Below are 14,992 nucleotides of genomic sequence, written 5' to 3'. Positions count from 1 at the left end.
CAGTGCGTGTCCTCGTGTTCTGTTGCTCCTCTTCCTGTGGAGAATGTCTCCCACCTGTACCTTCCTCCCTCTAGTGTCAGTGCATGTCCCCGTGTTCTGCTGCTCCTCTTCCTGTGAAGAATGTCTCCCACCTGTACTTTGTTATAACCCCTGATATATGTGAAAGTTTCTATCATGTCCCCCCTTTCCCTTCTCTGCTCCAAAGTATACATATTTAGATCTTTTAGTCTTTCCTGGTACGTTTTGTGATGTAGGCCATGCACCATTTTAGTTGCTCTTCTTTGTATAGTCTCTAATGTATTTATATCCTTCTGGAGATATGGTCTCCAGAACTGAACACAATACTCTAGGTGAGGTCGTACCAATGACCTATACAGAGGCATTATTACTTCTTTCTTTCTACTGCTGATACCTCTGCCTATGCAACCAAGCATCTGACTTGCCTTCTTCATTGCTGTGTTACATTGCCTACCTGCTTTTAAGTCCCCTGAAATAGTGACACCTAGATCCCTCTCTTCCTCAGTAGTTTCCATTATAGTGCCATAATCCATTTATACTGTATTTAGTTTTTGGATTTTTGAGATGCAAGTGCATTCCGCATACATACATTCCTCCCTACACTAGAGGCAGAGGAGAAGGGACATCTGCATGTGCCGAAGGCACGCAGTCCTTAGCCATGTCCACCTGTTGACCTTCAGTGGTTGACTTAAATAGGGTCGACCTAGGGACCATATCCCACTGTTAACGCAGATATTAATAACCATGAGGCATTATTCAAATTAGTTAGTTTGCATATCATTAAATGGATTTCTACATTCGACTTAAAAACGCATTAAAACACGTAAGCTTACAGTCCACTTTCAAACATCATATATTGACAATCTGCAAAAACATAATAATGAATTCAAAAGATTGAATTACAATGTAAAATACAAAAAAAAGCCATATCAAATATTGAACATAGAACCTTAGGAAACACAAAGAGGATAAGTGACTGGTTTAAGTTTTAAAGATATTGTTTAGGTAAAACACGTTGTAATACTGTATGACAAACAGGGATTCTATTCACAGGTACATAGGCAAATGCTACTGCACAAAACCAAGTGTGGGCAAATCTGTTCCCCAAATATCTGATAATGCCGCTGCTTATGAGCGCTGTAAGCCGATTGGACCTTGGATACCGTACAAGTTTCAAGAATGGGAAGAAACGAAAGAGTGGATTACAGACAATGAGATTGATGCAGAGATGGCCTCAGTATCGCCTCGTAAGTGTAATTTGTGTTGAAAGCTGCAAATGCCACCCTTTGCTAAGCGCCAACTATCTGTAGACGCATGCTGGTTGGCATCAATGGCATATGCCAGGCGTACATCACATACACTTATGTCAAATTGCTCGTATGGTTTTTAACTATTTATATTATTGCAACGAACCTGATGTCCACACCAATAAAACTGCTAAAAAAACTAATCTATTGCTGTAGTAACAATCCCATGTCTTGTGTACAAAAAAAAGGTTTTGCTTAAACACTCGCAAAAGTATCGTATATGCCCAAGCAACGAGGAAACCACCAATCAGCGATTGCAGAGTTCTCTCTAATAACACACAATGGGCCTTATTCGGCATGGATCACTGATTACAGTATTTGCAAATCGGCTGATTATTGACTGACTGAGCATATATACCATACACATAGCGTCTGCACGAGGGGAAATAACAGCAGGAAATGCATATGGATCGTAAATGCGCCCAAAACTTGATTGACAGGAAGCCAGCGTTTGTCGCGTGGAATCCTGATGTTTTCTGGGTGTCTGTGACTTCAGCAATGACCACTTCCATCCTGTGGGGAGGGATGTATTAATATACATCACTGCCCCTCGCCGCCCGGCCGCCGTGATGCTAGCGCATATGTATTAACATATGCGGCTAGCATTGCACTGCGGTGATGGAGGCTCGCTGTGATACCTGTAATGTTGTGTGCGGGGGGTCTACGGCACCTTCATGGGCGCCTCCTCCTCCCCTCATGCCGGGACAGCTAAGCAGGCTGTCTTTGGCGCCTCCTCCTCCCCACTGCAGCCAGAAGGACGTCCGGCTGCGTTGCTAGGGGGAGGAGGGTTTTACCTTCCGGGTCCAGGAGGACCTGCAGCAAGGTAAGCCAGAGGGAGGGGGAGTGGGGGGTTGGCGGAAGCAGCGGGTTTGCGGCGGAGGTGGCGGGTGGCGATAAGAAGCCTTTAGGCTTCTATAGGGTATTGCCACCCAAAGGTGGCGATACCCAGCTATGCAGTGACGCGGCGGCCAGATATACATTAGGAAATGCGGTAAAACCCCCGCATTTTTAGCTTAGTACATCCTGCCCTGTGTCAATTAGTGGATGCCACAGACCTACTCACATTTATACAGATGGCAAAAACTGTTCGGTGGTTCAGGAATCATGCATGGATAGCAAATGGATAGTGATCAGAGGGGCAGATGTATTAAGCCTGGAGAAGAGATAAACAAGATAAACTGGAGATAGCGCACCAGCCAATGAACTGCGTTTGAAAATGACAGTTGGGAGGTGATTGGCTGGTACTTTATCTCCTTTCACTTTTATATCCACTTTATCTCCAGTTTATCTCTTCTCCAGGCTTAATACATCTGCCCCAGTGATCCATACACAAAGTTGGCAAGGGGCATCTCTTTCTGGGCAAGCTGCATTGAGCTTCAGAAAGTGATAAAATGAATAGTGGTAAACAACCAACCAATCAGCTCCTGTCTGACATTTTTCAAACACAGTCTGTGACATGACAGGTAGGAGCTGATTGGCTGGCTGTTTATCACTCTCCATTTTATCACTTTTTGATGCTTAGTGCATCTGGCCCTCTGTCTGGGCAGAGGTTTTCTCCTCACTAAGAATTCTCACATTAGCGTTCAATGAGGAATTGCCCCCATAAGTGGTTCTGGGGTTCGGTTATAATCATGAGCCATTATTTTAACTTTCTCTGCACCACCCTCAAAAACATCTTCCTCAGGTGTATATGTCTGTGAAGGGCAATATGTGTCCACCACTTTTTTGGGTATGCACAGAGCAATCATGCAATTTACACAATGGAAACTGGCACCAAACTCAATATGTAGAATTGAAAAGGCACATACATAAATTCTGGCAAAATGATAGCCACCTCACAGGTGGGGGAAAAATGGGCCTAAAAGGAGGCGTGGCCTTATGGGGAGTCTCTTCACTCTGGGGGTGTGCCTAGCCTTCCCGGGCATGCTGGGTAGCCTCTCACTGCCCTACTATCTCCTCCTCTGAGTGTGAGCCAGGTGCTGCCTGGTGACACCTGCAGGGGTGCCATGGGTTAATGGTCAAGGACCAATTAAAATGATATTTGGTCAATGGAACAGTGCTTTTGGCTGCCACTCACAAAATATGTAGACAAACAGAAGCAAATACTGTCCCTCAACACTTAATTAAATCTAAGGATGACATTTAAATACAATCGTGTAATTTAAGATTTTTTCCTGATTTATAAATAAGAAACTTTTGGCCTAAGGGTGCCGTGATTCAAAAACATTTGGGAAACCCTGCCTTGGCTTAGATGGTGACATCCAGTGTGTTCCACACCCCCTAGTGACACCACTGAGTAACTGCTTTACGATGCAAGTGGTGCAGATATTTTATATTATTTGTTTTTGCATGCAGGGAAAATACTGGCTGAATATGCATGTAACCTACACATACTGGACAACTTTATTGTTACACTGCAATTTCGGTTTGAGTTTGGACTCGCTCCGCAGAAATCTAAATCTATGGATTTTAAATAATCCCCCTGTAGAGTGCTGCATGACCAGGTGCACAATTACTTGCTCCTTTTTGCCTCACTCTCACCTCAGAATCAGGCCCACGGGCCACTTAATAAGGGGCCATGTCCAATGCTACAAGTTATAGGTGGCAACTGGGATATTAATATGTTGGTAGCAATTGCGTAACTTTTGTGATTAGTAATACAGCTCTCCTTTGTGATGTCACTACTACTGGGCTTTGGACCCGGGACTCCCTCTGAGCATGTGCAGATGGACATGGCAGTCGCCAAGGGTGCTGGAAGGGATCTGATTGGCTGTCTCTTCGAGTTCAATGCAGAAAGAAGCCCATAGGCTTCTATAGGGTATATTAGCAGCACCAAAACTCTGGGATGGGAAATGTGGCCAATGCCTGAAAATAGGAGTGGCCTCATATTCCCTTTAAGACATGAACCAATCACTTGAGCAGCACTGGTGGTCTTCAAGTTGAGTACTATGCTGGGCATGTTATTGTTCTAGCATATGATGGCACAGGACTATAAATTACTGGCATGCTGAATTATATAATGCATAGGCTATCGTACTAGCAATCGTTTGTTATGCTGAATAGGGTTGTAATCTGTGGATGATGGGACCAGTGTCAGACTGGGGCATGAGCCCACCAAGAGAAGGAAGAGGACCCATGGTTAACAGGTGTGTCCAGCGACCACAGGACCTTGGCAAATCATTATAGAGGACATTCAGTCTGCTGACAACATGGATATTAAAGGGCGAAGTTCTGTTTCACCATGTTCCTGCACTCCCAGGTAACTGACCCCATAACAGATATACAATGTATACTGTAATCCAAGTGCACTGTCTGAAACATGACTTCAGAAGAGAAGGTGGGGACCTCAGGCAGTGGGGAATTCCCCTGTACCCCTGTGGGCCAGTCCAACTCTGATTGGGACTAAGTAACTGTAGTGGCCATCATGCTCCAATGTTTAACATTGATCAGTAGGAGTGGACATGGGGTCCAATTCAGATCTGATTGCAGAGCTGCAAATTCGCAGGCCAGGAGATTATTTATAGACTGACACGCATACGGCCTGCAGTACACAAGCGCAGGGCCATAATGCAATCAAATACTGCTACTTTTTTTTATCATTTGCCGTATGCAAGTTGATTGACAGGAAGCCGGCATTTGGGGGTGGTAACGGGCCGTTTCCTGGGAGTGTCGGGGAAAACGTAGAAGTGCCCAGGTGTATTAGGGGAAGTAGTGTGATGAGTTCTCGAGGCCCCAAACAGCCTGTTTTACAGTTTTGATGATGCTGAGTCTTGCACGCGGCAGGATTTCACTCTGGCGGGGTGGCTTATACCTGATTACAAGACACAAAAAATTAGCAGCCCAGCGATCATGCCTGAATTAGGCCCATAGTGTGTATTGGGCAGAATATTGTAGATGTGGGGTAGAATCTAATAGGGAACGGACAGTTTAAACAAATTCAACACGGGCCGCTCTGCTTTCTTGCCAACTAAAGCGAAAATAATCATTATTAATAGAATTTTTATTTTGGTATTTTTGTTGTTTGCTTGAGTTGCCTGATGGATTTATACATAATCAGTAAAGAAAAAACTATCCATCTATCAGTCTGCGAGCCTTTCCGTACCTTATTACTGTATAATAATATAAGATGGGCGGTACCTGAGTTTAAGAGATCAAGGGACATTACTTTTATTAAAAAAAAATTTTTGTGCCTTGAATTCTTTTAATTTAAAATAATCCACTACAGACAGAGATGGGCAAATTATTAGTATACTTATACAGTACATGGCATACATAGAATTTATTTTCATTCATACAACACTTTAGTGCAAAATATTATATCATTGTGTCTTTTGTATCCTTAAAATAACCTCACAGCAGATATTTTATTCCTAGAAAAGATGTAGCCACATTCTGGAAAATGTACGTACACGGTAAAGAACGATGTTAAGTAGTAATTTGCCCATCCCTTTAAGTCACAACTAGTGTTTGAAATACTGTATTTCATTTTGTAAATAAAGAAAAAAAAAGAAGAAAAAACTGATAATGTTGACGTTGTCATGTGTCCATCATTTCCCTGGACGGAGACTGCTCGTGGTTGACTCCCTGTGTATTGTGAATTGTCTGGTTATGTGAAATGGAATTTTGTTGCAGTTCCAAAGCGATAGTGTTTTGTGGGAATTCCTTAACTTGTTTTTTGTATTCCAAGAAAGAGCAGACCTTTGTGGCTATTGCAATGATATTCTTGCCGATGAAGATGGTGGAGACTCTACTGTCCTGAAATAGAACCATGTTCACAACGCGAATAAAGATTGTAACAATGTTGATGGTGACGAGGCTTAAAACGGGGTAGAGCATCATCTTCTGGGGAGCGATGTGTTCTCCTTGCATGCTAATTTCACTCAAGGAGACACACGGTAGAATCAATAGTAAGATGTAGCAATAGAAAAACATAAGTCCCTCTGCCCATATGGGAAGTCCAGTCTTGTAGGGCTCCCATAAATTAGCCTGAATATCCAAAATGTCCAGTAAATCGAGAGCAACCCAAAACAGTCGACCTCTCAAATCTTCTTTCTTCCTGAATGTCCTTACGTACTCCATGCTGTCTAGCGACACAAGGACCAAATATAATCCTGGAACGGAGATAGATAAAAGCAACGTCAATGCCTTCCTCGCCACGGTATCCACGTTTTTTTTATCGGCTTTGTAATTTTGAAATATAAAATATAATTTAATTTCTAAAACAAATATGTATAGAAACCACAGAATCATTGCATATCCTCGTTTGGCGGTCTTTACTTCTGCTCCGACCCATACGGCAACATAGCGCAGGACGATTAAAAAGCAGATGTCCCCAACCAACACTATAATGCATACTCCGATTTTCCTGGGGCCCTGGTTTTGCTCCACGAGGTAGGCGTCCATGAAGGCCATGCTGGTCATGATAACGATTGTTGTAAGACACACATGACGCTTGTCTGGAGGTGGAAGAACCATGTTTGGCCAATTGATAGCGGGCTTTCATGAAGAGTGTACAACCGCTACGCATTAACTACACATGACAACTCCCTTATGGCTAATTAACGCTGAGATATTGATGTTCTATTGACTTCATAAAATACGTGTCCAACATGTCAATAATTTTTAGGCTTTCTGTTTCATTTACTTATGATAACTTAGTTCCGTTTTGCTCACTTGAAACCTGAAAGCTGGTACAGTCCGGTATCGATACAAGAGGGATAGTGTTTAAACGATCCACACACAAGATAGGATTCTTGGTATTATAAAGTGTTACTGCCTGGTAATTATTTTTGCGTCCTTCGGGGGCTGTATAGGACTATATGAATCAAATAAAATAATGCGATCTTGATTGGACCTTTCCAAGTCATTAAAGGCTTAGAAGTGACATGATAGTCACCAGCAGATTAAAATAAATATTTTTTAATTATTTTCTAATTGTAGTTCAGAACTTGATTGAAGACTTCTGTTCATATTTTGAAATATTCAGATTCCTGTTCTCTGAAAAACAAAACAAATATAATACATAATTAGGTCTATCACATATAGGAGGTATTTATGTAAAAAGAGCGCAAAACGATGGGCCTAATTCAGACCGGATTGCTGGGCAAATATGTTATTAAAATGGGCCAAACCATGTGCACTGCAGGTGGGGCTGATGTAACATGTGCAGAAAGAGTTAGATTTGGTGGGATGTGTTTACTGAAATCTAAATTGCAGTGTAAAAATAAAGCAGCCAGTATTTACACGGCAGAGACACAAATGAAATAATCCAAATCTAACTCTCCCTGAAAATGTTACATCTGCCCCACCTGCAGTGCACATGGTTTGGCCCATTTTGAGAATAATTTTGCCCTGAATTTGGCCCTATATATAAAAAATCTAATAACTATAATGCTTAAGGGGTTGGATTGTGATGGACGTCAGCATATATATATATATATATATATATATATATATATATATATTTACTTAGTGATGACATCGCAAGTGGGTTGTGATGTTGGCGAATACAATGGCCCTTATTCAGCTCTGATTGCAGTACAAATGTTTTCTCAAAATGGGAAACACCATGTGCACTGCAGGTGGGGCAGATGTAACATGTGCAGAGAGAGTTACATTTGGGTGGGGTGCATTGAAACTGAAATCTAAATTGCAGTGTAAAAATAATGCAGCCAGTATTTAACCTGCACAGAAACAAAATAACTCACACAAATCTAACTCTCTCTGCACCTGTTACATCTGCCCCACCTGCAGTGCAGCGTTGTTTTGCCCATTTTGAGAACAAATTTGTACTGCGATCAGATCTGAATAAGGGCCAATGTGCAGCTTGTAAGAATCAAAACATTAAATAAAAGTGAAATAAGTCGGGTTTGTGTTAATTCTCCTGCTGCATTGTGCAGTGAAGCTCAGCACTGTACAGCGGGACGTCAGGCTGTGATGCCTTCCTCCTGCATCACCCACCTGGACATCTCCTATAGCAGGGGTGGCCAAAACTCATACCTCACAACGTTTGCAATTCCTAAATCAGGACTTGCCATGCCCAACCCAAAAAGAGCTAAACTAATGGGTGGATTGCCATAGCCACTGGTAGAGGGGGCGTGGCCTAGCACCGTGACCCTTGGGTTTTTTGCAATTATTTTCGGGGGCATGCCCAGCACACTCCTAGCCACTGGGCAGCTCCCTTGCCACCCATGGGAGGGACAGCCTAAAAAAAGCCAGATTGTCCTGCTGTAATCAGGACAGTTGCGAGGTATGGAATCGGTCCTCCAAGACCTACCAAAAGTCCATGTTTTCCAGGTCACCTCTACATCTGTAGAATGTGTCGGTTAGGAATGAACGCAACACATGTTTGAAAATGTGACAGTTAGTAATGATTGCACCTGTGCACCAGCTGGGCGGTCAGCAAAATGTAAACGGTTGGTAGATCTTGAGGGTTGGATGGCTCACCCCTGTCCTATGGTATATCTCAGAGAGAACATTTAGAAAGTGGAAATGTGTATACTAATAAACTTTCTTATAGGACCCAATTGCAGGTGTGCAGTACCATGGGATCAGCAGGCTTTGCTTCCTTGAATCAGCTGTTTTGGTGGAACTAACCATTGGTGCAGCAGGTGCATTGCACTGGGGCCCTGAGGACTAGGGATGGCCATCGGCTATCGATGTTTCCAAAACATCGATGGTCGGGACCTAGTGCCCGATGTTTTGGGCAACGATAGTCAAGGGCCGAATAGTATGATGCCATCGATGGGTGGCATCCGATGTCGATATATATATAATTTTTTTTTTACCTTCAGGCTGCTGGCCAGCTGCCCGGCTAGTCCTAGTCCAGTCGGCTGTCTGTGACATCATGCGGTGCAGCTGCCGCGGCACAGTGGAAGTCGGGAGTCTTAGGCATGCGCAGAGGAGGAAGAATGTGCCCGGCTTTGAGGTGCGCGCATGCGCGACAGAACTAACTAACCTGACTTGCTGGATAATAATATTTCTTCTACGCATGCGCGCGCCGCGCACGCACCCATCGCGGGTGCGTGCGTGGCGCGCGCATGCGCAGAAGAAACATTATTATTCATCCTGCCAGGTATAGCTCTATTGCGCTTGCGCGCACATCCCGGCGGCGGCTGCAGCCCGTTCTTCCACTGCGCATGCATTCTATCGGCTGCCGATAGAATGGTTTATAGCCATCGATGGTTCCTGCATAACCTACCATCGATGGGAACCATCGATGGAATAGGCTTCGATGGCCATCCCTACTGAGGACTAAGAGTCCAATAGCTGTACAGACCAGCAATGACTTCTTGGGTCGGGGTAGAGGAAGAGGCCCAAATTATATTTTTGCACCTGGGCCTGCCACTCACAAGTTCCACCACTGTTAAGATGCATATACACTGTGGGATTTTGGCTTACGATTTTGACTCTATAGTTATTGGGCGAAACATTGTGACACAATGGTGGAGATGTACTGTACTAAGTCATTAAGAGAGATGAAGTGGACCAGTCAATCTTGAAAAATGACAGCTAGGAGCCGACTGGTTACTTACTTATCTGTGTTCCCGAAGGATTAGCGCATCTGCCCCAAACATGGTAACAGAGGGGCTGCTGGGAGATCGATCCCGCCTCTGTACTGGAGAAGGAGGGGGATTGACCAGTCCCATTGTTAGCATCCGGGCCCTCTTTATATAATGCATGGCAATATGAAAGGGGCATGGTTATGCTGGCTTGTGGCTGTGCCCATATTTCCAGTGGCGTAACTATAGCACCGCAGCCCCCGCCACCGTGGGGGGGCGCTGTGCATGTGGGGGCGCCGGGGGCTGCGGTGCTATAGTTACCCCCCCCCCAATCCCCTGCAGATTTACCTATCTCGCTGGTCCCGGCGGATCCTTTCTTCTGCTGAGGACCACCACAAAATGGCCGCCCCCATATAGCAGACAGTTCTCTGAAACTGTCTGCTGTATGGGGGCGGCCATTTTGTGGTGGTCCTCAGCAGAAGAATGGAGCCGCCGGGACCAGCGAGATAGGTAAAGGCCCCCATACATTAGGGCAGCTCCCCGGGAGGCTCACATACAATTTGTCACTTGATGTGCCAAATTTACATGTGATAAATCGCTTGCGATTTACCACATGTAACGGGGAGCTGCGGGCGGTGAGGAGCAGGGGGCAGGCGGTGAGGGGCAGGGGGGAGCCGGTGATCCTGGGGTGCAGGGAGCCGTGTAAGAAGCCACTGCCGTCAGCGGGAGCAGTGGGGGCAGCGCAGAGTACCAGGGAGCCGGGCCGGGCAGGAGAAGACGCTGCCGGGCAGCGGCGGGACTCGAGAGCAGCAGAACACTTAAAAAAAAAAAAGCCCATACAAACGCATAGGAATCCATTGATTGGCTGAGACCTCGGGTGGTGGGGGTGGTGGTACCTGTGTAAAAAACTTGCGTCCCCGGCGTCCCTGCTGAGTGCTGGTGCGTGCAGGGGTGTCCGTGCCGCCGGGGGAACCTGCGGCGCTGTTATTGTGTATAAGCTGGCCGCGGCCGGCGGGGTCCCTACAGTGAATAGAAAATAACTAGCGCTTCCCGCGCCGCCGCGCGCATAGCGGCACGGACACCCCTGCACGCACCAGCACTGCAGGGACGCCGGGGACGCAAGTTTTTTACACAGGTACCACAGTTCGCTAACCCTCCATGCTGGGGGTGAGGGGCGAACTGCCGCCCTCCAGGTGCCGGCGCCCTAGGCAAATGCCTAGAGCTGCCTAGTGGTGGCGCCGGCCCTGGCTGCAGTCCCCGCACGGCTCCGGGCAGCACATAAGATTTAGAAAATCTTATGTGCAGCCCGTCCGACCTGCCGACTCCGATCCGATGCGCACAGGGCCGCGCATCGGGTCGGAGGGCATGTCTCCATATGCGATTTGGGCCGATTTTACGGCCCGATTCATCCGAATCGGGCAAAATCGTGCCCAAATCGCATAGTGTATGGGGGCCTTAAGGCTGTGGAGGATTGGGGGGGGGGTTTGCATGGGTGGCGGGGCAGGGGGGTAGGGGTGCTTGGTGGGGCGGCGGCGCCCCCCCCCCCTAACGGCGGGGGGGCGCCCAAAACGTAGCTACGCCACTGCATATTTCCTTGCTATCCCACCCTTGTTGTTGCCCCTGGGCAATAGATAAACAGAAACAGCTACAAATACTGTTGCATGGAATGCCCAGAACCAAATGTCTATATTTGCCTGTCGTCTATTCAGAGCTGACTGCCCCTGTTCATTTACACTGTGTCCCTTACTCAGATCTGATCGCAGTACAAATTTGTTCTCAAAATTGGCAAAACCATGTGCACTGCAGGTGGGGCAGATGTAACACGTGCAGAAAGAGTCAGATTTGTGGGGTGTGTTGAAACGGAAATCTAAATTGCAGTGTAAATATAATGCAACCGGTACCCCTGCACATGTTACATCTGCCCCACCTGCAGTGCAGCATGGTTTGGCCCATTTTGAGAATAATTTTGCCCTGAATTTGGCCCTATATATAAAAAATCTAATAACTATAATGCTTAAGGGGTTGGATTGTGATGGACGTTAGCATATATATATATATATATATATATATATATATATATATATATATATATATATATATTTACTTAGTGATGACATCGCAAGTGGGTTGTGATGTTGGCGAATACAATGGCCCTTATTCAGCTCTGATTGCAGTACAAATGTTTTCTCAAAATGGGAAACACCATGTGCACTGCAGGTGGGGCAGATGTAACATGTGCAGAGAGAGTTACATTTGGGTGGGGTGCATTGAAACTGAAATCTAAATTGCAGTGTAAAAATAATGCAGCCAGTATTTAACCTGCACAGAAACAAAATAACTCACACAAATCTAACTCTCTCTGCACCTGTTACATCTGCCCCACCTGCAGTGCAGCGTTGTTTTGCCCATTTTGAGAACAAATTTGTACTGCGATCAGATCTGAATAAGGGCCAATGTGCAGCTTGTAAGAATCAAAACATTAAATAAAAGTGAAATAAGTCGGGTTTGTGTTAATTCTCCTGCTGCATTGTGCAGTGAAGCTCAGCACTGTACAGCGGGACGTCAGGCTGTGATGCCTTCCTCCTGCATCACCCACCTGGACATCTCCTATAGCAGGGGTGGCCAAAACTCATACCTCACAACGTTTGCAATTCCTAAATCAGGACTTGCCATGCCCAACCCAAAAAGAGCTAAACTAATGGGTGGATTGCCATAGCCACTGGTAGAGGGGGCGTGGCCTAGCACCGTGACCCTTGGGTTTTTTGCAATTATTTTCGGGGGCATGCCCAGCACACTCCTAGCCACTGGGCAGCTCCCTTGCCACCCATTGGAGGGACAGCCTAAAAAAAGCCGGATTGTCCTGCTGTAATCAGGACAGTTGCGAGGTATGGAATCGGTCCTCCAAGACCTACCAAAAGTCCATGTTTTCCAGGTCACCTCTACATCTGTAGAATGTGTCGGTTAGGAATGAACGCAACACATGTTTGAAAATGTGACAGTTAGTAATGATTGCACCTGTGCACCAGCTGGGCGGTCAGCAAAATGTAAACGGTTGGTAGATCTTGAGGGTTGGATGGCTCACCCCTGTCCTATGGTATATCTCAGAGAGAACATTTAGAAAGTGGAAATGTGTATACTAATAAACTTTCTTATAGGACCCAATTGCAGGTGTGCAGTACCATGGGATCAGCAGGCTTTGCTTCCTTGAATCAGCTGTTTTGGTGGAACTAACCATTGGTGCAGCAGGTGCATTGCACTGGGGCCCTGAGGACTAGGGATGGCCATCGGCTATCGATGTTTCCAAAACATCGATGGTCGGGACCTAGTGCCCGATGTTTTGGGCAACGATAGTCAAGGGCCGAATAGTATGATGCCATCGATGGGTGGCATCCGATGTCGATATATATATAATTTTTTTTTTACCTTCAGGCTGCTGGCCAGCTGCCCGGCTAGTCCTAGTCCAGTCGGCTGTCTGTGACATCATGCGGTGCAGCTGCCGCGGCACAGTGGAAGTCGGGAGTCTTAGGCATGCGCAGAGGAGGAAGAATGTGCCCGGCTTTGAGGTGCGCGCATGCGCGACAGAACTAACTAACCTGACTTGCTGGATAATAATATTTCTTCTACGCATGCGCGCGCCGCGCAGAAGAAACATTATTATTCATCCTGCCAGGTATAGCTCTATTGCGCTTGCGCGCACATCCCGGCGGCGGCCGCAGCCCGTTCTTCCACTGCGCATGCATTCTATCGGCTGCCGATAGAATGGTTTATAGCCATCGATGGTTCCTGCATAACCTACTATCGATGGGAACCATCGATGGAATAGGCTTCGATGGCCATCCCTACTGAGGACTAAGAGTCCAATAGCTGTACAGACCAGCAATGACTTCTTGGGTCGGGGTAGAGGAAGAGGCCCAAATTATATTTTTGCACCTGGGCCTGCCACTCACAAGTTCCACCACTGTTAAGATGCATATACACTGTGGGATTTTGGCTTACGATTTTGACTCTATAGTTATTGGGCGAAACATTGTGACACAATGGTGGAGATGTACTGTACTAAGTCATTAAGAGAGATGAAGTGGACCAGTCAATCTTGAAAAATGACAGCTAGGAGCCGACTGGTTACTAACTTATCTGTGTTCCCGAAGGATTAGCGCATCTGCCCCAAACATGGTAACAGAGGGGCTGCTGGGAGATCGATCCCGCCTCTGTACTGGAGAAGGAGGGGGATTGACCAGTCCCATTGTTAGCATCCGGGCCCTCTTTATATAATGCATGGCAATATGAAAGGGGCATGGTTATGCTGGCTTGTGGCTGTGCCCATATTTCCAGTGGCGTAACTATAGCACCGCAGCCCCCGCCACCGTGGGGGGGCGCTGTGCATGTGGGGGCGCCGGGGGCTGCGGTGCTATAGTTAACCCCCCCCCCAATCCCCTGCAGATTTACCTATCTCGCTGGTCCCGGCGGATCCTTTCTTCTGCTGAGGACCACCACAAAATGGCCGCCCCCATACAGCAGACAGTTCTCTGAAACTGTCTGCTGTATGGGGGCGGCCATTTTGTGGTGGTCCTCAGCAGAAGAACGGAGCCGCCGGGACCAGCGAGATAGGTAAAGGCCCCCATACATTAGGGCAGCTCCCCGGGAGGCTCACATACAATTTGTCACTTGATGTGCCAAATTTACATGTGATAAATCGCTTGCGATTTACCACATGTAACGGGGAGCTGCGGGCGGTGAGGAGCAGGGGGCAGGCGGTGAGGGGCAGGGGGGAGCCGGTGATCCTGGGGTGCAGGGAGCCGTGTAAGAAGCCACTGCCGTCAGCGGGAGCAGTGGGGGCAGCGCAGAGTACCAGGGAGCCGGGCCGGGCAGGAGAAGACGCTGCCGGGCAGCGGCGGGACTCGAGAGCAGCAGAACACTTAAAAAAAAAAAAGCCCATACAAACGCATAGGAATCCATTGATTGGCTGAGACCTCGGGTGGTGGGGGTGGTGGTACCTGTGTAAAAAACTTGCGTCCCTGCTGAGTGCTGGTGCGTGCAGGGGTGTCCGTGCCGCCGGGGGAACCTGCGGCGCTGTTATTGTGTATAAGCTGGCCGCGGCCGGCGGGGTCCCTACAGTGAATAGAAAATAACTAGCGCTTCCCGCGCCGCCGCGCGCATAGCGGCACG

At 46.9% G+C, this 14,992-nt stretch overlaps 1 protein-coding gene across 3 annotated transcripts in view; it reads right to left on the bottom strand.

Annotated features, from left to right (window-relative positions):
* Nucleotides 1–5,506: 5,506 nt before the first annotated feature.
* TMEM121 (transmembrane protein 121) overlaps nucleotides 5,507–14,992 on the bottom strand; it is a 79,562-nt gene continuing 70,076 nt past the window's right edge. For all 3 annotated transcript variants that reach the window (XM_083167299.1, XM_083167298.1, XM_083167297.1), the window contains one exon: nucleotides 5,507–7,322. In XM_083167299.1, coding sequence (XP_083023425.1) covers nucleotides 5,862–6,800 — 939 coding nt within the window. In that variant the 5' untranslated portion in view covers nucleotides 6,801–7,322 and the 3' untranslated portion in view covers nucleotides 5,507–5,861. The remainder of the gene's footprint in view (nucleotides 7,323–14,992) is intronic.

This window comes from Crinia signifera, chromosome 12, assembly GCF_055691185.1.
Source record: "Crinia signifera chromosome 12, ASM5569118v1, whole genome shotgun sequence".
In the NCBI taxonomy this organism is placed as follows: domain Eukaryota; kingdom Metazoa; phylum Chordata; class Amphibia; order Anura; family Myobatrachidae; genus Crinia; species Crinia signifera.
The sequence above is the reverse complement of the archived record's forward strand: the minus strand, read 5'-3'. Positions and strand labels throughout refer to the sequence as shown.